This window comes from Netta rufina (genome assembly GCF_964035555.1).
Source record: "Netta rufina genome assembly, chromosome: 3".
Lineage (NCBI taxonomy): Eukaryota > Metazoa > Chordata > Aves > Anseriformes > Anatidae > Netta > Netta rufina.
In genome coordinates, this window is record NC_140125.1 from 102,880,863 (window position 1) to 102,905,734 (window position 24,872).

The 24,872-nt window shown below is 42.1% G+C and overlaps 2 protein-coding genes across 3 annotated transcripts; one reads left to right on the plus strand and one right to left on the minus strand.

Annotated features, from left to right (window-relative positions):
• Positions 1 to 768: 768 nt before the first annotated feature.
• RNASEH1 (ribonuclease H1) lies at positions 769 to 8,734 on the minus strand. Of its 2 annotated transcripts, none has more exons than XM_084283725.1 (8): positions 8,600 to 8,734; positions 8,338 to 8,474; positions 7,059 to 7,253; positions 6,364 to 6,463; positions 5,832 to 5,886; positions 4,646 to 4,730; positions 3,169 to 3,293; positions 769 to 1,255 (listed from the first exon to the last, which is right to left on the minus strand). In XM_084283725.1, exons 1-8 carry the CDS (start codon positions 8,707 to 8,709, stop codon positions 1,178 to 1,180), a joined length of 885 nt encoding a protein of 294 aa, XP_084139851.1. In that variant the 5' UTR covers positions 8,710 to 8,734; the 3' UTR covers positions 769 to 1,177. The 2 variants fall into 2 exon arrangements, with proteins under 2 accessions (XP_084139851.1, XP_084139850.1); XM_084283724.1 differs by having other exon boundaries at positions 8,293 to 8,474.
• An 8,039-nt stretch (positions 8,735 to 16,773) lies between these two features.
• On the plus strand, positions 16,774 to 23,822 carry RPS7 (ribosomal protein S7). Its single transcript, XM_084284736.1, has 7 exons — positions 16,774 to 16,847; positions 17,429 to 17,510; positions 17,859 to 17,930; positions 19,424 to 19,567; positions 21,087 to 21,151; positions 22,963 to 23,113; positions 23,698 to 23,822. Exons 2-7 carry the CDS (start codon positions 17,436 to 17,438, stop codon positions 23,773 to 23,775), a joined length of 585 nt encoding a protein of 194 aa, XP_084140862.1. The 5' UTR covers positions 16,774 to 16,847; positions 17,429 to 17,435; the 3' UTR covers positions 23,776 to 23,822.
• Positions 23,823 to 24,872: the final 1,050 nt, after the last annotated feature.

The following is a 24,872-nucleotide window of genomic DNA, read 5'->3' on the forward strand; positions in this document are numbered from 1 at the left end:
AGAATACTGTAAAGGAAGTGAGAACCATTAAGAAACCAAGCTGCAGCAGCTCCACCATTTTATACAGCAATTAACAAATACAAAAAAGATTCAATGACTTCTAGCTTAGGCCCTACTACTCAGTGGCATTAAGGTGTCTTACAAAGAAGTTGATAACAATAATGTTGCAAATGTTTGCTCTTCCTATATAGATGCACAGAAAATAAAACTTTTGTTGATTAGTAGTAATTACTCTCTAATTCAAGTGCACATTAGCCATTCCATTAGTCTCATCATTGACTGGAAAAAAAAAGAAGTCAAACACTTGACACCCGGAAGATGTGAAGAAGCTGATCATCTTCTAGTTCCATTTCAGATGAAATGGCCAATTATTACCTCTGGGACAACAGTGAAGAGGAAGCTAAACAATGATAATGAGAACCCATACACATTAAAATAATGACATATTGGAGACAGGAAGCCAGAAACAAAGAGCTTGGACATTTAGAGCAGCTAGAGAGAAGAACAGTAAAAATTGATTGTTCAAGTTCTCTCGTGACCTGGGTTTTTAATTTGTTCTTGCCAACTAGCAACAGCAAGTAACATAATGAAGGTGCTGTCACTGGCGATACTGTGAGGCACATGTGAGCATTGCAAGGCTACCTGCAGAGAGATTACTGCTGCTGTCAGAATGCCAAGGCACATTAATATCTCCATGTTAGGTTATTATCTCTTACCAAACCAACCAACACTCCACACCCCTCAATGACTTTGCACTGTTTATATATATCTCTGTACAAAAAAAAAATTAATTTATTTCATTATAAGAGGGAAATACAGAACACATAAAGATTTAATGTAATTTCTCCAGAAGTCTGTCTTTCTGGTGAATCCAAACGTCTATGAGACTGCTAAAAGACACTGACAGCAGCGCTTCGGTTAAGATGGAGAAAAAAGCAAACACTGTATATCATCAACTAAATATTGACTTGATTGCAAAGCAAAAAGTGCAGAATACAACGTGTTGATTTTTTTCTTCTTCTTCTCCCACCGTTGGTGTACGGTTAGCGCTTCAGGCCAGAAATAAGCACAGTTCAAAGTTCAACTCCGGAACAAGAACAGCAGTTCGAATCATCACTGCAATGTTAGTCCTTTTCCTGCAAGTGCAGTAGTCTCTAGTCCCAATATGTCACAACATTTATTTACTAGCTCCTTCTCTTGCCAGTCTGTCAGCTTCTTCATTCCCTTGGAAACCAGCATGACCAGGAATATGCATCTGTCAGGACAAAAATACAAGAGTGTTAAGTATGGAAGAAATCAAGGAAAAAAAGTATATCCATGAAATTTGGTCATGTACTTCCCTCCTGTTCCCATGCCTCACATGGGAACTGTGTCCTTCCCAGTAATCTTTGTAGTCTCTTCAATAAGCAAGAACTGAATCGCCAAATAATGAAAAACACCGCTATGAGAAGTGGTGGGCTGGATAAGGACCACCTAACCTAAGAAATGTAGGTAACAGCAGCAAGACTTAGACACTAACTCAAAAGTCCTACTTTCAGCAGAAAGAAAATCCCTCTGCATTCCATGCTTAAACCAAGCTAACCTTTTCTCAGAAAGCCAGAGACCTCTGTGCCACTAAAACCAATAGCCTCGGTGATTACAGCACTCAGAATACAGCAACAGAATATGAAAACAATCTCTTGATTTTCAGATGTCTTTACTATTCATCCTTAAAAATAAGAAACAAAAAATACTTTCAGCCCTTGATCAATCCTTGTCACAAGTAAGGGTGGACAGGGGAGAAAGAAAGTAAGAAAATCAGGCTTGTCATTTGACAAGACCTGAGAGAAGACAAATATGAAGGACTTGTGAGATTGTATTAGGTTTCTTAGGCAAGGTTTTGTTAGCTTGGGGCTCCAATGGGTGGCTTCTGTGAGAAGCAGCCAGGGGCTGTCTCGTGCCACACACAGACAGTTCTAAGACAGACCAACCACAGAACACAGCTGCACCAGCTGAACTGTGGCAACATATTTAAGAAAGGGTAAAAGCCACTACCAGCAGCTGTAAGAGAGAGAAGTGAAAGAATGTGAGAGAACAACTCTCTGCTTCAGCAGATCCATTACCATAAAAAAGGTGCCTGAATACATTTCTCCTCTGGAAATAAAGCGTCTCTCAAAGTTCGAGAGATTCAGATGGAATGGATGTACATAAAACATTTTTTTTTAATATAAAATACACTACGCACAGCTGAACTTCAGCCTTAGGTTTAGATTTTTACAATTTTTACTACTCAATAAACAATAAGAGTAACTATACATAATCTAGTGGGAGTTGCAAACTCTGGAACACAGACAACATGAATGACAGAACATCTGCAACAGACTTCCCCTGTAGAAGAGCATGCTGAAGAACTACCCCACTCTGTTTTCTACAGAGTGGACACAGAAGTCCAATAAATATGCCATTAGTGGCCATGAAGTCAATGGTACAGAGACGTACTTCTAGAATCAGCACTCCTTTACTGCAATTAGAGGCAAATTCGGAGGTGGGGAGGAGAAGACATACCCTATGATGTTTAGCACTGCTATTAGTGGTTACAGAAAAATGCCTTTTATCAATAATACATGTATAGACATGGTTTTACTTCTCTACTAGAGAGCTAAGTAATTTGAAACTAACACAATGGATATTTTAATGACCTTTCTGCACCCAGTTTTCTTGGAAAAAAATGCTGTTATGGTACAGAAAACTGGAGTTAGTTTATTTGGGGTATACTGTCTTAATTTTCCCTGATTAAAGACACTCGTGATTAAGTTAAACGAAAGAACCAGCATTTAGAGAATTCTGAAAAGCGAATCAAGGAGTTGAGGAACAGCTCAAGAAGACACAGTTATGTTCCAAGCTCACGTTTCCAAAACCAGATGTAACTATTACAGATGTCTTCTAAGTAGTAACAAGAGAAACAGCAACAAAAATATAAACATGTGTTTCAATAAATGAAATAGTAGTTACAAAAGGCTAGCTTACACTGAAGTGACCATCTTACTTACTTCAAAAAGAACAAGCAGCTTTACTGTATTTAGAGATGTACAATATAACATCTTGTAAAATTCTTTGTTACAGTCATACTTGATAAGAATTTACAAGAGTATTTAAGATGTCATTAAGACCATGAAATGAGATGCTCACCCACTGAATTTCTATGCCTTTTGATAGATTATCAAGTCTTTCGAAATCTTCTTTATTTATTACACTTCCTCCCGAACTTGTTCTCCAGCCATTTGTTTTCCAGTTGTCAACCCAGCTCGTAATACCTGTGCACAGGGAGTATTACCATAAAACATCAGAGAAGTCAGCAAGGATCACGATGCAGCAAACAACCATTTAACAGGTCTTTCAATGCATTAACTCCAAACAAAGTCTCAGGCAAAGACATCAAATATAGGAGACATTGTTTGGTTCCCTGCTACTGTCTTTCAGAATTGTGTTTTTCCATTATTGCTTCAGTTACTTGCCAATGTTTTCCCAAACAGATATTTGAAGACTACAATGTTACATACGCATTACACATCCATTTATGACCCGCACTTCAACAAACTGAAGCTAAGGGTTTTCTTGACTGTACACTAAGCTGGAACAAATTGGGTTTGAGAAATTGAAGAGACAGACATTGAAATAACAGACATATTAAGACTTCTGCAAGCTAAACAGAACATTTTAGAAAAGGACCACATGCACAGATTTCTACAGAACAAGATCTAACATTCTGGCCATCCGTTGCTGGCCAGCAAAATTTCCATAGTATTCCTTAAACAAAGACTTTTTTGTTTGTTTTGTTGTTCGTTTGTTTTTGTTTTTTGTTTTTTTAATCTCTTTGCTGCTCTGGACAGTATGAGACATCCCTACTGCTTTCATAACAAAAGACCTGAATCAAAGAATCATGGACCTTGCATACCGAACCCACTAAAAAACAAGCCAAATCATATCCATTTATACTTCACTGCAGGCCTGCTTTCCTCACATTAAAACAAACAAACAAACTAGATAAATATACAGAATAGCTTTGGTTAACGAACGAGTTGCTGGACCTGTCACTTCCTGCTCATTTCAAATTCTGTTAGCTTGCATGTGTCTGAAAGAGGTTCTGATTAGAAGCAAAGTATCAAGGACTCGTGTTTTGCCCCTGTTCTGGTTTTTAAGTTGAATTAAGGACAGTAAATGTTAAGAAACAACTTACAGAATTTTCTATTGCTTCTCTCCACACGTGAAAAGCAGGAAATGTAACTGTACTTCAAGTTTGTGTAGTTTCTCCATTCCAAACCAAACCCAAAACCAAAGTGAAACTACAGGCTCACTACACCAGCTTCTGAGTGCATCCTTAACAGCATGTACATGAACAACATTTTTCTAGACTGTGTGTCGTAACAAATGTATTAAGACAAAAATCCTTTAGCTACTTCTTCATTCTTCCCAGTAACAGGTATTTTGTCTTTAATTATATCTCATACAGTTAGCAGATCATCCTTCCAATATTCTCAAAGTACTGAATTCTGTTAGGCATTCTCATCTTTATACTCATCTCCCCAAGCCCCAGTAAGTTCTATGGGCCGTATGTGATGAAATTGTGCACAACACCTTTGAAAAATCAGGAAAACCATCAACTTACCATTAATCGTGAACTTGCTATCAGTGTAGATAATTAGTTTCTTGATGTTCTGACTCTTTGCTTGCTCAATTGCTTTGCAGGCTGCCTTAAGAACATTTCAACAGAAGCACAATTCAACACATGATTTTGAACACATGTAACTAAAATACCAGCCAAGTACCTGATGTTAATACAGAAGAACTAGAAAGAATATTACTGCAGTCTCTCCATCACTGAATACCATCATGCTTTACAGCATAGTTTTCCAAAATTACGCATCCAGATGATCACTTAATGAATCAGAAAAACAGAAAGCAACTTAAGTTTCCCTAGCATTTTAAAAAAAAAATTAAATCTGATGTTCAATTCTTTACTGCAGGAGCAGCTCTCTGCGCATTTGAGTAACTACCCAAGCTCTCTCAATAGCACATCAAGTTTTAGGCATCTTTGTAACTTTATAGAACAAGAATGCATACAAGTTCCAACTGCTTGGAACCCCTAAAAGGTAGATTGTGCTTTTCTCTTGGTGCTATGAAATATAATAAGAGAAGTGGGTTGGACTGAATGTAGAGCTGAAAAACTCTCCAATGCTAAGTTTGAACCCTGGCAAACCCATCAGCTCTGCTTGTCCCTCACTAAAAGGAACTTCTTGCCATTTTTAAGGAGATCAGCTTCCCCTTTCAGTTTACCTCCACACTGTGCAGGCAGCAGCAGTACAAGAATTAAGATTAGGTGGGAAGGAAGACTAAATCTGCTAATGCCAAGAGAATTTTACTTCAAAAGTAACAGAAGCTACTCTGAAAATTACTTATTATATTTATCAAAGAAATACGATACTCTGACCGTACACAGTAAGAAAGCAATTATCCTCTTAACCACAACTAAAGCAGCCATTACACAAAGTCTGAGATGTGCACATTAATAATACAAAGGATACTACAGAGATTTGAGAACTTTTCTAATGCAAAGGTTGTTTTAAATATCTGTGCTTGGCCTGATGACATTTGGGAGTTCTCAAGCTGAGTTACTGCCTGTCTGAAAGCAATAAAAACAGTAAAACCTAATTTGTTTCAAGTCCTGAACTCCTGGCATTTTGTGTACTTCCCTCACAGCTTACTAACTGGTTTCTGAAGGCCAGAACTGAAATAATCATGAGCATACTACTGCTTTCTTTGTGCAGAAGCATTTTAGGATGTTTACTACTTACATGTATTTCAGCTCTTTGATTAGTCTGCCGTCCAGGAAGTCTTTCACTGATATTTCTGTATCCAAGGAACAAATAGTAGATTAGTAACTCAAAATTATCAGTGGTGTACAATCATTACATATTAGAAGCATGCATAAAACAGAGATATTTTTTTGTCTTATAAAGGAGACGATTGGGAATTCTAGATTCTAACTTCTCCTACGCAGTGCAACCTGCATATCTGCACCTGCCATCAATCTGTAGTTACTCTTGCTGTCTACTGTGCACAACTACAATGATTTTAAGACTTCCTGCATCCCTTGTATTCCAGCTTTAGCCTCTTAAAAATATTATTTCCAATCATTTTTCTCTACAACCTTACTTCCTAGAAAAGCTGGTTTCTGTCTTCCTGCAGTAACTCATTACTCTAACAGCACTATCATTAAGACAAGTCTCACTAGCAGGACTTTATATTCAAAAGGAGGCCAGTACTGTTAACAACACCCAAAACAAGTATTAGCATATACAAAAAAGAAGCCACCCGATTACTTACAAAGGGTGGTCTGGTCCCCAGTAGACACCTATTCCGGCACGTGCCCTGTTACGTCCATTACCCGAGCAACAACCATCTGTATAAACGACTGCAAAGTCACCTGCAGGAGAAGTCCCAAAAGCAGAAGTTCAAGCAGTCTTTCAAGGACACAGGCTCTTCAAGCAGAAGGAAATGTCTGCTAGCAGATCAATGCCCAAACTCCTTGAACAACCCTTCAAAATGTTATCTACAGAAACTACCCATATAAATTAGGAATGCAGAACACCAGAAGTCCCACTGCAGCTTCACACCCTCACTGCTCCCAAATAAGTCAGCATCCCGAAGCATCTTTGCACCAAGTTCCAAATTCTCTCTACAGTTCTTGTCTTCTTCAGTCAACATTAAAACTTGCCAGCTACGCCTATATTTAAATCAAGCCTGTAATCTAGATGCATGTAAAAATCACAATTGTAACAACCTGATAAAGCTGTATGCTGATGTCACTTAAAGCCAATTTATATTACATTGAAAACACAACGTGAAATAATATATGGTGGCTCAGATTACCATTTAAAAAGCAAAACCAACAGTGTTACACTATGGCAGCTGGGTGCTGCCATAGAAAACCTCCCTAAAAGCTTTCTAATAGTTACACTGCTGATTATAAAAGAACACAAACAGCTCAAATGAATTACAGGAAGAATGACAGACTTTACCCATATATGAAAATTTATCTCCACTGACTGTTGGTGCCAAGTGCACCTCATCATGTTTTGCACGTTTGGCGGTATGTTCTTCATTTGCAGACTGTTCATATGGCCTTTTACATGTACCCCAGGAGAAGAGGTCTTCTTCTGGTTCCTCTCTCTGGCTAGTATTTTCCTGTATTACAGCTGAAGGACCATGAGCATCTTCAAATAAAAAAGAAAAAAATAGAAGAAAAACCCCACCTATGTATATAGGATCAAGTTTTACTCAAAACAACTCAAGACATCAATTTTGTTTATACCTAGTGGCAATGTCAATCTATTAAAATGATGCCTCCCCCCAAAAAACTATGGAAAAAAATATGATCATATATCCCAGTCATTCTTAGTTCCAGCTCAAAGTGAAGTTGAGTCTCACTTAACAGCCTTTAAACAAACACAGACCCGGCACAAACAAACCCATACCAACTCACAGAACAGCTCAGGTTGGAATCTTAGAATCACAGGGTCATAAAAGAGCCTGGGTTGGAAGGGTCCTCAAGGACCATCTAGTTCTAACTCCCTGCCATAGGCTGGGATGACACTCACTAGATCAGGTTACACAGAGCCTCACCTAACCTGGACTTGAACACCTCCAGGGATGGGGCATCCACAACTTCTCTAGGCAACCTGCTCCAGTGCCTCACCACCTCTGAGCGAAGAATTTCCTTCAAACCTCTATATCTCCACTCTTTTAGTTTAAAACCGCTCCCCCTTATCCTATTATTATCTAGCCAAGTAAAAAGTCCTTCTCCATCCTTTTTATAAAACCCCTTAAAGTACTGAAAGGCTGTGATGAGGTCACCCCAGACTCTTCTCTTCTGTAAGCTGAACACCCCCAGCTCTCTTAGCCTTTCTTCATAGGAGGGGTGCTCCAGCCCTCTGATCATATTTGTGGCCTTCCTCTGGACCCGCTTTAACAGCTCCACATCCTTCTTGTGCTGGGGGCCCCAGACCTGGATGCAGTACTCCAAGTGGGGCTTCACCAGGGCCAAGTAAACACAATCCCCTTCCTTGCCCTGCTGGCCATGCCTCTTGTTGATGCAGCCCAGCATGCAGCTGGCCTTCTGGGCTGCAAACGCAAACTGCTGGCTCATGTCGAGCTTTTCATCCATCAGAACCCCCAAGTCCTTCCCTGGAAGAGACCTTAAAGACCCTCTAACTCCAACCCCAACACGTATAACATATTTACGAGGGTATTTACTCGTATTTATGGCCGCAGGGAGCCAGGCGAGGGGAGGCGAGCTACCTGCCGGCGCAGGCTGCTGCTGCTGCTGCTGCTCCCCGGGGGTGCCGCCGTTCACGAAGGCCCAGGCTTCCCTCTCGGTGGCGAACTTCTTGAATCTGGCGGCGGAGAACTTGTCGACCTGCTGCTGGCACTCCGCCCTGCAACACAGCGCCCGGCGGCTCCGTCATGTCAGGTCAGGTCAGGTCTGGTCAGCCCGGCCCGGCCCGGCCCGGCTCAGCTCAGCCCCGCTGCTCCCGGCCCTTCCCCGGCGGCGGGGCCTTACCAGGTGCGATAGACGCCGGTCCGCCGGCCCTTGCGCACCGCGTAGAACATGGCGCCGCCCTTGGAGACCAGGCAGGAGCGGCTGAGCAGCGCGACCAGCCAGCGCAACATGGCGCCGCCCCGCCGCCATCCGCCCCCTTCCCTCCCCGCCCCGCCGCGCCCCGCCGCAACCGCCACCCCGGCGCCGCCGCCGCCGCCGCCACCCCGCGCTGCGCATGCGCCGCGGCCGGTGAGGAGCCGCGCACGGCGAGGCACTACGGGCCGCGAGGGGGGTCAGGCTGAGCGGGCGGGAGGGAAACGGCTCGCGTTTAAAAATAAAAGGTTTATAAATAAAATAAATAAAATGTTTTCTGTGTTCTTTTCACTGTGACTGAAATACAATTGCTTATATTTATTTGCTTGTTTGTTTTTATTACTTTGGGGGACTAAAAGTGTGGGGGGGTTGCGGTTTTTTTCCTTTTTTTTTTTTTTCTTTTCCTTTTTTTCTTGGGGGGACAAAAGTATTTTATTTTATTTTATTTTATTTTATTTTATTTTATTTTATTTTATTCATGTCAGATGAGTTTTATGGAACAACGCAGTTCCAGCAATGGAGACGTTTTAAGGGAACTGAAAGTAGCATTAAGCATTAGCCCTACACATCAAAACATTTGCTATTGAAAATCATAAGAATTGTGTTTTCGGTGCCAACTAAAGCAAGCATCAGCTCCTGCCCATGGGGAGCCATGTGGAAGTTTACAAAACGTGCTCGCTAAGAAAGCCCAGGCACACGCGTTTCTCTCATGAAGCTGTAACCCCAGTCCAGAAACTTCCCAATGTATTAAACCCAGAGGAGGAAGTGCCAAGGTAGCACCCATAAGGCCAGAGAGATGAGCTGACAAGGACCTTGTGAAGTTCAAGGAGAAGTGCCCGGTCCTGCCCCTGGGGAGGAACAGCCCCAGGCACCCTCAGGACATGCTGGGCCCACCCAGCTGGGAAGCAGCTCTGCACTGCAGGACCTGGGGGTTCTGGAAGACACCAAGTTGACCAAGAGTCAGCAATGGGCCCTTGCTGCCAAGAAAATTAGTGATATTCTTGCCTGCATTAGGCACAGTATTACCAGCAGGTCAAAGGAGGTGATCCTTCCCTTCTACTTAGTAGTGGTGAGGCTGCACCTGGAGTGCTGTGTCCAGTTTGGGGCCACCCAGTACAAGGGAGGTAGGGATATACTGGAAAGAGTGCAGCAGAGGGCCACCAAAATGACTGAGAGACTGGAACACCTCTCCTATGAAGAGCTGACAGAGCTACAGCTGTTCAGCTTGGAGAACTGGAGGCTCAGGGGGGATCTTGTCAATGTCTATAAATGCCAGAAGGGAAGGTGCAAGGAAGATGAAGCCAGGCTCTTTTTAGTGGTGCCCAGTCTCAGGAGAAGAGGCAATGGGCACAGAGTGGAACACAAGGGGTTCCACATGAACATCAGGAAGCACTTCTGTGCTGTGCAGGTGACAGACCACTGACACAGGTTTCCCAGTGGGGCTGCGCAATCTCCTCCTTGGAGATCTTCAAAAAATGCCTGGGCATGGTCCTGGGCAACCTGCTATGGGTGGCCCTACTTGACCAGGGGCTTGGACCAGATGCCTCCAGAGGTCCCTTCCAACCTTCTGTGATTCTGTGATAACTCAAGCATCCTCCATTTATGGTGGGAAGTGGTATTTGCAGCATTTAACATGATTTTGGGTGGAGAACCCCACAGTCTTTCTGCCTGCTTCAATTTTTGTATTAGACTCTTCCTCCAAAAATAAGAGATTTTGCTCTCCCTGTAAATAAAACTTGGTGCAGTCATGCAAAGGATCAGAGCTACTTCAAGCTACTAAAAGACAATGAAATCTCACTGATGTCTCCAGTTAAAGCTCTTCCTTGCCCACCTAATTAATGATCTCCTTCCTGTGATGAGCTCCAGTGGAATCTTGGTCTTTAACAAGTCATTAAAATGAATTGAGCACCACCCAGGAATGAGTATACCCTCAGACTGTTGCACAATCCCAGTTTATCCTTCTCATCTTGAAAAGCATTTGCAGAAGGAACGAAAAATATGAAAAGTACAAAAAGATGGTGCAAACTTCCATATATTTAGTACTTTAAAAGCCATAGACCTGAAGGTCATTAAACTGTTTCCCAGACTCAACTGCTTTGAAAATCCCACATATCTCAGCATGGAACAGATATCCCATCCTATCTCCAGTTCCATGACTTTTTGAACTGGCTAGCTTGACTTGAAATGTGATAGCTAACTGCATGCAGGGTATATGGTGTCACAGAGGAAGGGAGAAGCTGTGGCTGGGTGCATCCCCTTCATTGGGGTCATTGAGAAGGGGAGCCTCCCACGGTTGCCCAGCTCCACATACCATGCCATGCTCAGCCACAACCTGTTGTCCCATATCCTCATGTCAAGCAGGATCATGTACTGGGAGAAGATCTTATGCATCTTTTGACAGATCTTGGTAGAATACAAAAATAATTTGGTCAGAGTGGTATCAGAATACATTTACTGCATTTTTTTCTTGCTTTGTCCAAGATATTCACAAGACTTAATGCTATTCTTATGTACAGAATGCTTACTTCTGATTTTCTCAGATCAAGATTATTTCCATGAATTATCTCTGTAAAGGTTTCCACTGAGACTGTCAGGCTTTTCACTACTTGTTTGTGATATTTTTAGTTGGTTTACTTTTCTTTGAATTATGCCTTTTTATAGCAGATGGGTTTCTTATTCCTTACAGGTTTACACATTTGTATGACTTGTCTTATAATAAAAGAGCAACCATCAATAAGTGACAGGGAAAGAAAAGACCTTCTACTGCACTCATTAATTCTTGGGTTGAACAGACAGATTCATACATCCAATTTACAGGCAAGGACTGAACAGTAGATCTTCTGCTATCATGACCAACATGCAGAATTCAGATTCAAACAAACAAAAAGGCTTTGAAGTCAACTGAGTACTGTGTACATTGCCTTCATAGCTTTTTCTCCCAATTGGTAAAAGTGAGGCTACATATGATCAGCCAGCCCTACCCTTACTGCGGCATATCTGTTGCTGATTTCTCATTGCTGTTGTGTTGTAGTGGTAAGACAGACGATCTCTTTCCTCTTGTGGCAGCTGGCATTTTTACTATCGTGCCTATCACAAGATAAGTGAACCAAAATTTGTTTGATTTATTCATTTATTAACATATTTTCTTGGCAGTCATTTCTGTATTTATAACTGACAGTCTGCAGAAAAAATAGGAGTTGATATATGTACACAAAAATGCGCTCATCGCTTAAGTATGAGCGTGTCTGTAAGATGCTTTTATTTAAACTCACTGTAAATGTTAGTGTGGCTTGTCCCACATTAATGCACATAATGTATACATTTGCTAAACATTTTAATCTTCTTTAATAAATATTTTAACTTGAAACATGATTAAATTGAAATGTGGTTCACTTCAGAAGCTTTTAAAGCAAAATTTGATGAGACCTCAATGAAGGAAGCATCTTCTATTATAAACTAAGCTGTTAGATAGGTAGGTCACTAGGTAATCACTCTATCTGGTATACCCTACGAATGTAAGTTATATTGGCAACTGATTATGTTGATTAAAAGTATAAAGAGAGGAAAAGGAGGTATTGGTTTTCCTACTTTTTGGAACCAAGATCTTGCAGAACAAAAAACCTGTCCAGGCTTTCATGTAAAGCTATGTGTCAATGAAGCTGCACAGCAGTAATCCCCTAGCATTACAGTCTTTAGTGGACCCTTAGAGGAACAGTCTACCAATGTGCACTGATAATTTGGCTTGGTTACACAAGCCTCTTTCAGAGAAGTGAGCTGGTAACATACTCAGTTTTGCTTCTGATTTTAGTTAGCTATGACCCTGACCAGTTTTGCCTTCTGTTTCTTCAAGTTAATATACTAAATCATTTTACTGATACCATCATAAGACCTTGTCCTGTTGCTGTTGGGATCCTTCTGTAACACAGCTTTCCACTTCTTCACCTGGTCCATTCTGAGTCTGCCTGACATATGAACCTCATTAATAGTGGGTGTCAGTAAGGAAACATCTCTTTGCACCTTGTTCTCACAATTCTCACATTGGTCTATTCAGTAGCAGTAAGATGGGGATGGGATTTCTTCATTAACACTCTGAACAGTCCAATTTTGATCCATCTGCACATCATCTAGTCTTTCTGCTTCTTGTAAAGGATTTCTCAGTATAAACTGAATGCAGACTACTGGAATGCTGAGATGATTACTTATCTTTCTCTTTTTTTTACTCTTTAGTCAGATCCTCATCATAGCTGTTTAGATAATTTCACATCTCTATAAATACTAATCCTGAATGTCAGTACGAGTTGGGCAGTTTTTTCCTATCCTGTGAATTCATGCAAGGAAAGATGAGTGCTGAACACTCTGATTTTCCGACTATTTGAAATTTAGCAAAAAGCCTCAGAATGTTAGAAAATAGGATAGGCTGCCTTCTGCAGATGCTTTGGTTAATTAGCATTGGTGTGTGGGGGGGTGTTCCTGACAGTGTTTTGTTTACAGCAGGAGCCTATCACTCCACTTCTGCATCTATTTATTTATTTATTTAATTCATTTATTTATTTTGTAACAGACTATTAGATTAGCACTCGCTATTGAATGTGGTATTACATGTTAAAATTGGCTGCTGTTAGGGTTATTCAGGGAATCTGAGCATTGAATCAATGCTCTGAACCACATTAGCCTCTCTGAGCAGTGCATGCAAGAGCTGCACACCTACTTCAGAATGGGACTTGCCCTTCAGCAGGGAATCTGTCACACCTAGGGTACCCTGGTCCACAATGCAAGGTTTTAGCTCCATTTTAGATGCACAGCCAGGTGCATTCACCTGAATGCACATGAAAAAAAATGGACTGAATTAATTATTCACTGAAGAACTAAGAGGTATCTCTAGATCAGCTCTCCTTGTCTGTGTGGGTGACTTCAATTTGCCAGATGTTAACTGGGAATACAACACAGCTGATACAAACAGGTCTTCAGGCTGTTCAGAGAACTAGTTCCCTGGGAAACTGCCTTTGAAGATGTTGGGGTCCACCAGCAATGGTGACTTTTTAAGTACCACCTCTTAGAACAGGAAGAGGCAATTCCAAAATATCAGAATTCAAGCAGAGAGGGCAGAAGATTGGCTTGTCTGAGCAGGGATCTCCTTCTAGAGCTTAGAGAGAAGAAGAAAGTGTATGGCCAGTAGTTGGGTGACATGGGAGTACTACAGAGATGTTGTTTGCCATTTTAAGAAGAAAATTTGTGCAGCCAAAGGTCAGTTAGAGTTGAAGCTGGACACTACTGTGGGGGACAATAAAATGAGCTTTTTAAAAAGTTAACAACAAAAGGAGGACCAGAGAAAACATCGGTTCATTACTTGAAGTTAGTGGCTTCATAAATAGGGACATAGACAAAGCAGAGATGTTTAATGCCTTCTGCACCTCTGTCTTCAACACTGATGGTGAGTTCTGGGACCCCAGGTGCCCTGAGCTGGAGGACCATGACCACAGTAATGATAAACTCCCAGCTGCCCCCGAACCTGTGTGGGATTTGCCTCTGAAGCTGGATGCATGTAAATCTATGGGGCCTGACGGAATTCATTTCAGGTTACTCTGAGAACTGCCTGATGTTATTGTGAGACCTCTTGCAATTATTTTTTAACAGTCTTGGAAATCTGGAAAGGTTGCACATGACTGGAAGCTGGAAAATGTGGTCCAAATTTTCAAGAAAGGCAAAAAGAAGACCCTGGTAATTACAGGCCTGTCAGTTTCAATTTCAGTGCCTGATATAATTATGGAGAAGATTATTACGGGAGTTATTAAAAAACACCTGAAAGACAACACAATCATGGGTCCCAGCCAACATGGGTTCATGAGGGAAAAGTTCTGCTTAACAAATTTAATTTCCTTTTATGACAAGGTCATCCATCTAGTTGACCAAGAGAAGCCAGCTGATGTAATCTTTTTGGATTTCAAAAAAACTTTCAATCCTTCTGGACAAAATGTCCAGCATACAACTAGACAAATACGGTATATGATGGCTGACAAGTTGGATTATAGTAAATGGGGTTACATGAGGCTGGCAGCTAGTTACTAGTCGGGTTCCCCAGTGCTCCATTTTAGGGCCTGTTCTCTCCAGTGTATTCATAAATGATTTATATGCAGGTTTAAAGTGAATACTAAGTTTGCAGATGACACTAAATTAGTAGGAGCTGTTGACTAGGTTGAGGGTAGGGAGGCCTTGCCTAAACTGCATGAAGTTTAACAGGAGCTACTGCCGGACTCTGAACCTGACACAGGGCAACCCTGGCTATATGTACAGAGAGACTGAGGGATGAAAGGCTGAGGATCAGCACGGTGGAAAGGGATTTGAAGGTTTCAGTTGACATCAAGTTGAATATGAATCAACAGTGTGCCCTGGCAGCCAGGAGGGCCAAAGTGTCCTGGGGTGCATCAAGCACAGCATTGCTAGCTGGTCGAGGGATTGTCCAGCTCTGCTCTGTGCTTGTGCAGCCACACCTCGAGTAGTGTGTGCTGTTTGGGGGCACCACAATATCAGAAGGACATAAAACTATTAGAGAGTGTCCAAAGGAGTGCTATGAAGATGGTGAAGGGTCTAGAGAGCAAGACATTTGAGGAGAGCTGGTCACTTGGATTGCTTAGCCCAGAGCAGAGCAAGCTGAGGGGAGGCTTCATGGCAGCCTGCAGCTCCCTCACGGCATGGAGCTGGGACAGGGGAGGGTCAGGCTGGGTGTAAGGGAAAGATTCTGCACCTAGAGGGTGGTTGTGCACAGGAACAGGCTCCCCAGGACAGTGGGCACAGCACTGAGACTACTGGAGTTCAGGAAGCATTTGCACAGCATCCTCAGACACAGGGTCTGATTTTTGAGTGGTCCTGTGTAGAGCCAGGAGCTGGACTTGATAATCCTTGCGGATACCTTCTGACTTGGGATATTCTATGATTGTATTTTAGCAGCTTGCAACTTAATATTAATAGTGCTGCTTAGTTAATAGTGTTGCTTTTGTTATAAAACCATATATAATAAAAAGTGCTTCCAGTGATGAGAGAGTACGTGGAGCCCAGGACTTGTATTTTGAGTTAGCACCTGAACATAGCAGACGACTCATGTATTATTTCTCTTCTAATGACTACTTAGTAACTCCTTGCCACAGAGCCTCTGGCTTCTGAAAAGACGTCCTCCCTGGGCTGAGGAGGGGGCTGAACATCAGGGGTTAACTTTATGTATTAAACTGGATATGGAGAGTTGAAATGGTGGGTACTGAAGAAAGATCATCTACTATCATGCTGCTTTAAAGCTGGTGGCTTCTGTTTTTTATATGGTATTTTATGTGTGTGAGCGAGCTGCTACTGTTTTTATATGGCATTATATGCGGGTGAGGGAGCACCAGAAGAGGTAGCAGCATGTTTTGCTGAGGGTTTTGGTGTTCACTATCTGCTGTGCCAGGCTTCCCAGGCCCAGACCCCATTTTATTTACACAAAATGTATTTCAACACCAGAGACTGCACCCCTGAGGGGAGTTGGGCAGTGAGCCCACCTCATGCTCCCCAGGCCCAAGGGGACGCAGGATTAAGCAGGGTGTGCATGATGGGGAAAGGCAGGGTGGAAGGGGGGGCTTTCCCTAAAAAAAAAGGGGGAAAAAAAAAAAGAAAAAAAAAGAAAAAAAAGAAAACGAAAAAAAAAAAGAAAAAGAAAAAAAGGGAAAAAAAGAAGAAAATAAAAGAAAAAGATGAGAAAGAAAAGAAGAGAAAAAAAAAGAGAGAAAAGAGGAGAAAAAAAAAACAAAAGAAAAAAAAAAGAAAGAAAAACAAGAAAAAAAAGCCTGTGAGGGAATGGAAGGACATCACATTCCTCACAGGCAGAAGCAATGCCTGTACCCGCCGGCCGTAGTGCGCATGCGCGGCGCCTCCGCTCCCCCCCTCCCTCCGCGCTTTGCCCCTGCCCGCTCCCCGCCACTGCCTCTGCTGTCATCTACGCGCGCCGTGCCAGCACTCGGCGAACCCTCTGCGGCGTCACCCGGGCGGAAGCCCTCCGCTCTCTCCTGCGCGCCCGGCGGCTCCCCCCGCCCTTCTTCCGGCTTTGGCTTCACCTTAGGGCGGGACAGGCGGGGCGGAGCGCTCGGAGCGGGCCGCGATCTGCGCCGCTCTCGCGAGAACTCTTCCTCTTCCTAGGCCGGCGCTGAGCGAGGTGGGTGCCCGGGCCCCGCTCGGGCCTGGCCGCCGCTGCCATTTCGCCCCCTGCCGCCGCGATATGGTGCCGAGGGCCGGGCCGGCCGCCCCGCGGGCCCGCCGGGGCCGGGATACCCCCGATTAGGGCCCTCCCGGGGCCCGATGGGCGCGGGGAGCCCGGAGTTGTGGGGAGGGAGCCGCCGGGGGTTGTCCTCCCCCTCCCCCTCGTCCCATGGGTGTGCGCTGAGGGGAGGCCGCCGGGCCGCGAGGAGGGGACTGGGGCCTGGCACAGAGCCCCGGGGCCAAGCACGGAGCCCTGTGGGCCGTGAGGGGCGCCTTGTCCGGCCGCACGTGGGGCTCCCGCCGCTCCTGGGCCACGGTAACCGCCAGGGTGTAAGCGGAGGCCTCGCTCCTCAGCTCTTCAGCCGCTCCTCGCCTTGCTGGGGTCACCTTCGCTTGCAGCGGGGGTCGTGTGGTCGTGAGGTGCTCCTTGGTTTCGTTTCGAAGTGTGCGGCTGAAAAGCCGGAGTCAGCTGTAACGCTGTGCTTGTTGCAGAAGGTGTGTTGCTGTGGGTGACTGAGATGTTGTTTTGCATTGCAGAAAGGCCATGTTCAGCTCTAGCGCAAAGATTGTGAAGCCTAATGGCGAGAAGCCAGATGAATTTGAGTCGGGTATATCCCAGGTATGTGTGTTTTCATTCTGCTGTTCGCTAACTAAGTGCATGTTGTGGAGATGCTGTTCTGACAGTTTTCCAGAGTGTAAACTTTGGGGTTGATGCTGTCTAAGTGTGTTCCTCTTTCCTGGTTTTCCTTAAGAACTGCGATAGTGTTCCCACCAGTTGAGTTTGTTGCATCTGTCAGTGTGATCTACAGGAAGCAAACTCTTTGCTTAAAAATACTTACAGCTCATTTCTACCACTGTGGACAGACTTTGTTCTCAAGTTTTTTTTTTTTTGTTTTTTGTTTTTTTTTTTTTTTTAAATGAGTTGAACACCAAATAATGGATTGTTCTGAAACTTTTTTCTCTCTAGGCTCTCCTGGAGTTGGAAATGAACTCTGACTTAAAGGCTCAGCTGCGGGAGTTGAACATCACAGCAGCAAAGGTAGGCCAGATGTTCTCCATGAAGAGAGATTCTCCGTAAGAACTGCTTGGTAACTTGCTTTGTGTGTTGTTAACATTTACAAATGTTAACGCACCAGTTGAATGGTGTCTTTAGTTGTACATGTACGTAGCCTGTGATGACTTTCTGTATGCTGTTGTGGTTTACCTTATGGTATTGGCTGTTAACGTGTATGATTTCGTAGTAGCTTCTTTTTTAGGAGTTGGTCTGATAAGTCCTTGTAAAAACTCATATGGCAGTTTGGTGCTTGAAGTAAATGTGTTAATAGTAAGTTCCATGTCCTGTCTCTGCAAACTGGGTTTGAGATCTGAATGTTTTTGTGGTTCTTAGTAGTGCAGATGTTATGAAATCTTTGTCAGGAACATAAACTGCTATATTCTTTGTAAAGTTAGGTTGTTATAAATCCTCTTTTAGGCAACAAGCGATAGATGAGAAATGGATCAATATAATAGGCTGACTTGATTGTGAAGGTTAGCTTTTCTTTCTTTTTTTGTTTTTCAAGTCTAAGTTTGAAGAGGCAACAGAAGGAAAAAAATCACCGTTAGAATTTGTCAGACCAGGGGACTGGGTGGCACTTCTGAAGCTGGTTGTTGTAGCCAGAGACTTAGGCTGATTTTTGGTTCTTTCCCAAGCCCACTGACATGCACACATGCACAAAGGCACAACTGATTAGAGTCGAGTTAAAGAATGTGGGAATGCAGAAGTCAGCTTGGTATATGCGTTAACTTCAGTGGAGTTCAGGGCCCTACTGAAAAGCTCATTTACTGCTGAATGCATCAGTATCTACCCTCTGCAATGAGGAATCGTAAAAAAAAAAAAAAAAAAAAAAGTCTGTTATTTACTGAGTTTAACTACTTTGTCTTATAGAGAAACCTTATGGGCATCAGAGTTAGCTCGTGAGAATGCTGCTGGTGACAAATGTGTGGGAGAATGAGCGTGTCCCTGTTTAGATTCAGGAGAGAAGTGCCTTGTAAGCTGCTGCAACTTACCTAGGTTTTGAACAATTGTGAGAGAAAATGCTCTGTGTTGGTGTGATGTAAAACTGACTTTTGCAGGTGAAAGAATTTTGAGTAGTGATTCAGATAGTGGACAGAATATCACTACCATGAAGTAGGTACTCAAAACTAAGAGCTATTACTGTAATCTTTGTTTAGAGTCTGTTAGAGGCAAATGATTCTTGAAACTTTGTGTCAGGACGTAAGTAACATCTCAGGTGTGATGGTAGGCTTCAGGGAGCTAGAATCTTTGCTGAAGCAATGAGCTTTGCAGCACTGCTTTACAGCATAGCAAGTGCTCTGACAGGTTTTTCTGTTCAATCCTTGTGCTTAAATGCATGAAAGCAGGTACTTCCCCTCGATGCTTTTTCTTTTTTTAAAAGTTGTAGGCAAGGCTACCAAATGTCAGTGTTCAGAGGGTTCATGATCAAATTAACCATTCCTTCTCAACCCCTAGGTAACGTTTTACTTCTATTACAGGAAATAGAAGTGGGTGGTGGCAGAAAAGCCATCATTATCTTCGTACCTGTTCCTCAGCTGAAATCTTTCCAGAAGATTCAGGTGCGGCTAGTTCGTGAGCTGGAGAAGAAATTCAGTGGAAAGCATGTGGTGTTCATTGCTCAGGTAAAACCCTTTACAATAACAAAAACTTCAGTTTGAAGCCATCCCTGGAGGTAATTTAGTCCACTCTCATGCATGAAGCAGGACTGTTACCAACATTAGATCAGGTCAGCCTTGGTTTTGTCTAGCTGAGTCTTGGAAACAGTTAAGGATCAAGATTCCACAGCCTCTCTGGATAACCTGTTCCAGAGTTCTACTGCTGCTCTTGTCTTGTCCATTCAAGGTAACAGTGATACAATGCGTGTTTTTGTACCAGCAGGAAATGCAGCGAATGTCCTTCTGTGGATGTAAACTAAAATGATTTCAGCTAGGAGCCAAGGCTATGTGAACTTGGTGAGATGGGAAGGTTTTTTTGGAAGAGGATGTAACTCCTGTTCTGGTGTCCTTCTCCTTCAGAAGTTTGAGAAGCAAACCTTGAAAGTGAAAGACAGCAAATATTAATAGTAGCCGTGGTACATTTGCATAATATAAGCATTTAACGTTCAATTTAATGGCAGAGGAAAAGAAGACCTTAATGAAGTGACTTAACTGCAGTTCTGAGTTTATAGAGCTGAACAACAAAAAGGTGATGGAGATGGCTCTGTGGGCAGTACAAAGGGGGAAAACAAACTCTGGAGATATGTCTACAGGGTGGACAACTAGTTGTTAGACTGCACCTCTTCAGCAAAAATATTTTGTGAAATACTTTTAAGAGTATTGCCAGAGTACCTTACTCTGAGTCTTTGTGAACAAAAACTTTTAATGAAGTACTTCTGGCTTGCTTATTCTCAGTGCTGGAGAATTCCCTGTCAGTATAGCAATCCATATCTTAAAACGGAATATGTGCAGTTCTGAAGGTGAAATGTTTTTGAATGTGACACGAGCCAGCATGGATTATAGTGCCACCCTATGTGTACAGGCACAGAGAAGCTCTGATGTGTTAGTTGAAAGTACTGTAGTTGGCTGCAACTGCATCTAAAACTCAAGGTGTTAAAACATCTATGTAGATACGGAGGTAGAAAATAAGTCTTAATCATCTAAACTGTCATAAATATTTGTAGGTTATGGCCTTGGAACAGAATACCTTAAACCAGGGGTTGATCAGGATTGAGTAGCAGATTGCATAATTCAGAGCAGTGTTTCTGTCTCAGGTGTCACCTAGCTGTCTGTGGGATTGAGATAGCCTTTAGTTTGAAGCAGGGGAGTAAACTTAGTCCACTAGAAACTGAGATTTCTCTTCCCCCAAATCCATTCAGCTTATTAATGCAGTGTAATAAACCACCCTGGCTGTACGTGTAGGGGGTGAGAGTAATGCAATATGAATATTTTCAATGCACTGAAATAATTTCTCATTGATAGATGAGAAGTAAAGGTATGCTAGTATTTCAGCAAGTAGCTTTGGGCATACTGAAGTCTCAATTTTTTGTTGATTTGTGTCTCTGATTCCTAAAAATTAAATAAGTTACAGAGCATGCAGTTTAAGTTGGTTCTGAACGCTACATACTGTGAAATGACATTTCACTTTTTTTTTTTCCATTGACAGAGGAGGATTCTGCCCAAGCCAACAAGAAAAAGCCGCACAAAAAACAAGCAGAAGCGTCCCAGGAGGTAAGCAAGTTACATTAATGCAGAATGACAGACTTCTTTTGTAACTTGGAGGTTTACTGAAGTAACATGTAGGTGATTTTTTTTTGTTGTTTGAGTAGTCACTTAAATGATTGGGTGGTCTTGTTCTTTCTGTGAGACAGAAAGAACATTTTAACATTGTTGACATTGTTAGCAAATTAACATTATAACAGTGTTGAAATACTGTTTGCCATTTGGCTGCTACAAGGTGCATAAGTAGCCAGTCTTTGAGCAGTGTATTGCATTTTGGGAGGAACTTTCATCTGTATTTCCCATTAAAGCTGTAGCCAGCAATAGTGACTTAAGAACAGTGACCAGAATAGTGGCCTAAGTGACCTTCACAGCTGTCTGTGTTTCCACAATGTGCTGACAAGATTTTTTTTTGAAACTGTAGGGAGAGTCTCATTACATGATAGATGTAGAAAAGACAGGGCTATGATACTGAAGGGGTGCAATGAGGGAGAGTAGTTGAGGTAGGATGTAAGTGTAAGTAGTTCTGCAGAGCATGAATGTAGCAGCAGTACTGTAGTCCTTTGTGTTAACTGGCATCCCTGCTTATTGAGTGTCTTTAAGGTATTGGTAGTTACAGGACGCTACTATGTTAATGCCTCTTCTATACTGTTCTCTATCGTAGTGTGTCATAATGTAGCTCCTTTCTTGAAAGTTTGTCCTCTTCATGGTACATAGCATGGTCTGTAGCTTCTTGCAGTCCCAGTACTACACTCAGGTCCTACCTAAATTGTCTTCTGAGATTTTCAGGCATGGATTTTAAAGTTGCAGTTTTGTAGTACTTACTGTCAGTCCTGCCTGTGGAGGACTTTGCCTCTGTTACAGAGTGCTAGTGCAACACAGCTAGTGTTGCAGGCTGGCTGGAGGAGTTGGATGTGAACCTGGTCAGCGTGCTGCTGTGTTCAGCAGGAAGGAAGTAGAGTGTGCAGGGCTGTCCCTTTCACAGCCTGACACTAGGTCAGACTAGTAGGGTTGTAAAATTGACATGTGTATTGCAAAGTGTAGAAACGTGATGGGTGTTGGTCTGTCTTCACTATCTCAATTTTTGGAAGTTTGAAATGCAGCTACAGAAACGTTTCTTTGCTATTAGTGATTCTGCCTTGAAACTGCAGATGGGGAAGCTGGGAATCTTATTAGTCATCTAGACTCGTACACAAAATAACCTGGATTTTTCTGATTATTGTCTTTGACAGTTCAAGAGCAAGTTCAAGAACACAAGTGTAGTCCATGTTTTCTAAGCAGAGGCTAAACTTACCAGCTAGATTTTTCCTGTAATACACCACAAACTGTTTAGGTAGATGAAGAAACCACTGTTCTCAAAACTGGCTATCCTATGAGCATATTGTGCTATATGTAGTTTATATTCTGCATGCTTACTCTTCCAGTGAATGTCTCACAGAAGTAAAGGTGGGACGACTTAGTTTTGATGTAAACAAAATCTTCTTTAAATGTGTAGAAATAGTGTTTGAGGCCTGTCGGGGCACAGCAACCTGTGATCTAATAGATCAAAACCCAGTTACTGATTTTTTTTTTAATTTTTTTTGTCATGCACTCCAAACTTCTGCAAGCAGCATAGAACTTTTTCGCAGATCATGGAGAAATAAAAGCTGTAAAACTGTCACCACGCGCCATTTAAAAAAGCAAAACAATCAAAAATCCTATAACACTGAGTTTTCAGCAAAAGCATGCTGGTGAAGGTTTAAGCCCTGGCAGACTAGGGAATTTGGCAGACTAGGGAATTTGGCAGACGGACGTGTTTTAATGATTTGAATGTGGCATTTCAGCCGTACGCTTACTGCAGTGCACGATGCTATTCTTGAAGATCTGGTCTTCCCGAGTGAAATCGTGGGCAAGAGAATCCGTGTAAAATTGGACGGCAGCAGACTTATAAAAGTCCATTTGGACAAAGCACAACAGAATAATGTTGAACACAAGGTAAAGAAACTTAAATTATTCAGAATGGGGTGACGTGGCTGCATTAATTACAAAAATTCTCAGCTAAAGACTTTTGGCTAAAGCTTTTTCCAACTTGTGGCAATGGAGGAGCTCCTGGTGTTTTTGGAAGGAAATGCTAAAGATGATGCAAAGCAGTTCTGAACTAAAGCTTTAGTTCAGCTTGTCAAAACCTCCTTCGTGACTGTGAAGTAGTTAATATTGGTTTCTTATTGGGAAGGGGGGGTTTAATTGTTTCTAGCATAGGGCATTTAGTTTTGATCTTCAGGCTGTACTAAGCACATCTGCTTAAGTCCTTGATCATTTTTTTTTTTTGTGGGGACACGTTTAAGAAAACTTAGATGTATGAGTCTCCTGCTTGTAAATGAAGGAGGTTGTAAATATTTTCTGCAAAACACTTGTTTTCTATGTAAATGCTCAGTTACTTTATTCTGGAAGAAAAGAATCAGCCTAAGAGTTGGTTTCATATGAAGATACAGTGGGAAACGGTGTAATACCTAAACTGTGTTAACAATGATTTTATTTTTCTGTACAGTATATATAAACAAGATTGTCTGTCTTCACAGGTGGAAACATTTTCTGGTGTCTACAAGAAGCTCACAGGCAAAGATGTGGTGTTTGAGTTTCCAGAATTCCAGCTGTAAAGCGCAAAAGATGGCTGAATAAAACAATTGTTCATATAACAGAGTAATTTCATTTAAATTTCCAATTCTGTAAAACTAGGTGGGAATTAACCAGTTCACGAGACTGCTCTGCTTTCTGGATGAGTGGCATTTGTGTATCAAAGTACTAACCCACCAACATTTTCTGGTCAAAATGTGACTCTGGACAGAAGAGTCTGCAAAAAGAATCGGCCTAGAAAAATAAAATGAAACGTGTTGAGACTCCTTGTACAGAGGAAGTGGGGAATTACCATAGAGCAGAGGGACTCCTGAGTTTTTTGTGCTAAGACTGTCAGTTGGAGAACAACACCTTCCTGACACTAGAAGAATTCTACATAGCAGATATTGTGACCTCTGAAACATGGAGCAATGACATATCCGAAGAAGGGTTTTAATTCTGTGGGAAGTAGGTTTGGGAAGGCATAGCTTGAGTTAGAGGTAACTGTCCTTGCTGGTTGAGTGGTAGAATGTTACTGGCTCTTACCTAAAAGCAGGTATTGCAGGTTCCAACCTTCAATAGAGTGAAATTGGAAGACATTTTAATTTCTGCAAGATTAATTATCTTGTACACAAAGTACAGTTTTAGTCATTTGTTTTTGCTTTTGGAAGTCATGGATTTTGTTTCCACCTATAAGCGGTTTATATATGTAAATAAATATTGGGGTAATCTGGGGTAGCCAGGACATGACTAATAACCAACAGCAGGGATAGATATGCCAGGGTGAAAGGAGGACTGCTATCTAGATGGTATCTATGATCTATAGATGGTGTTTTATCATAGTTCCCATACATCCTTGGCCATATGTATCATAGCAGCCAAAGGCTTTGAAAGCCCTACACGTTGAAAATCTGTACGTATATCTAGAAACGCTTCCAGCAAGTTTTAACTTTTTACCAGCTCAGGGAGGAGTTTGACTCTTTGGACTTAGCAATTTATAATGTTCTGAGCAATTTGTATGAATTTAGTACTTAACCTTGCTGAACAGACTATTCTGTTACTTAGGAGGAAGTGGTTAATGCAATAAAAGGTACCTAATTATGGAGACAGCCTAATAGATGGAAAGCTAAATAGGTAACAA

Excerpts from the sequence above, each read along its gene's own strand:
- RNASEH1 (XM_084283724.1), bottom strand. The coding sequence starts at position 8,709 with ATGTTGCGCTGGCTGGTCGCGCTGCTCAGCCGCTCCTGCCTGGTCTCC. Across the intron at positions 7,254-8,292 it reads CCCTGCGGCCATAAATACGA|ATGCTCATGGTCCTTCAGCT; the intron begins GTAAATACCCTC and ends TTTTATTTGAAG. Across the intron at positions 4,731-5,831 it reads ATCAAAGAGCTGAAATACAT|GCAGCCTGCAAAGCAATTGA; the intron begins GTAAGTAGTAAA and ends AATGTTCTTAAG.
- RPS7 (XM_084284736.1), top strand. The coding sequence starts at position 17,436 with ATGTTCAGCTCTAGCGCAAAGATTGTGAAGCCTAATGGCGAGAAGCCA. Across the intron at positions 17,511-17,858 it reads TTGAGTCGGGTATATCCCAG|GCTCTCCTGGAGTTGGAAAT; the intron begins GTATGTGTGTTT and ends TTTTCTCTCTAG. Across the intron at positions 21,152-22,962 it reads AAGCAGAAGCGTCCCAGGAG|CCGTACGCTTACTGCAGTGC; the intron begins GTAAGCAAGTTA and ends GTGGCATTTCAG.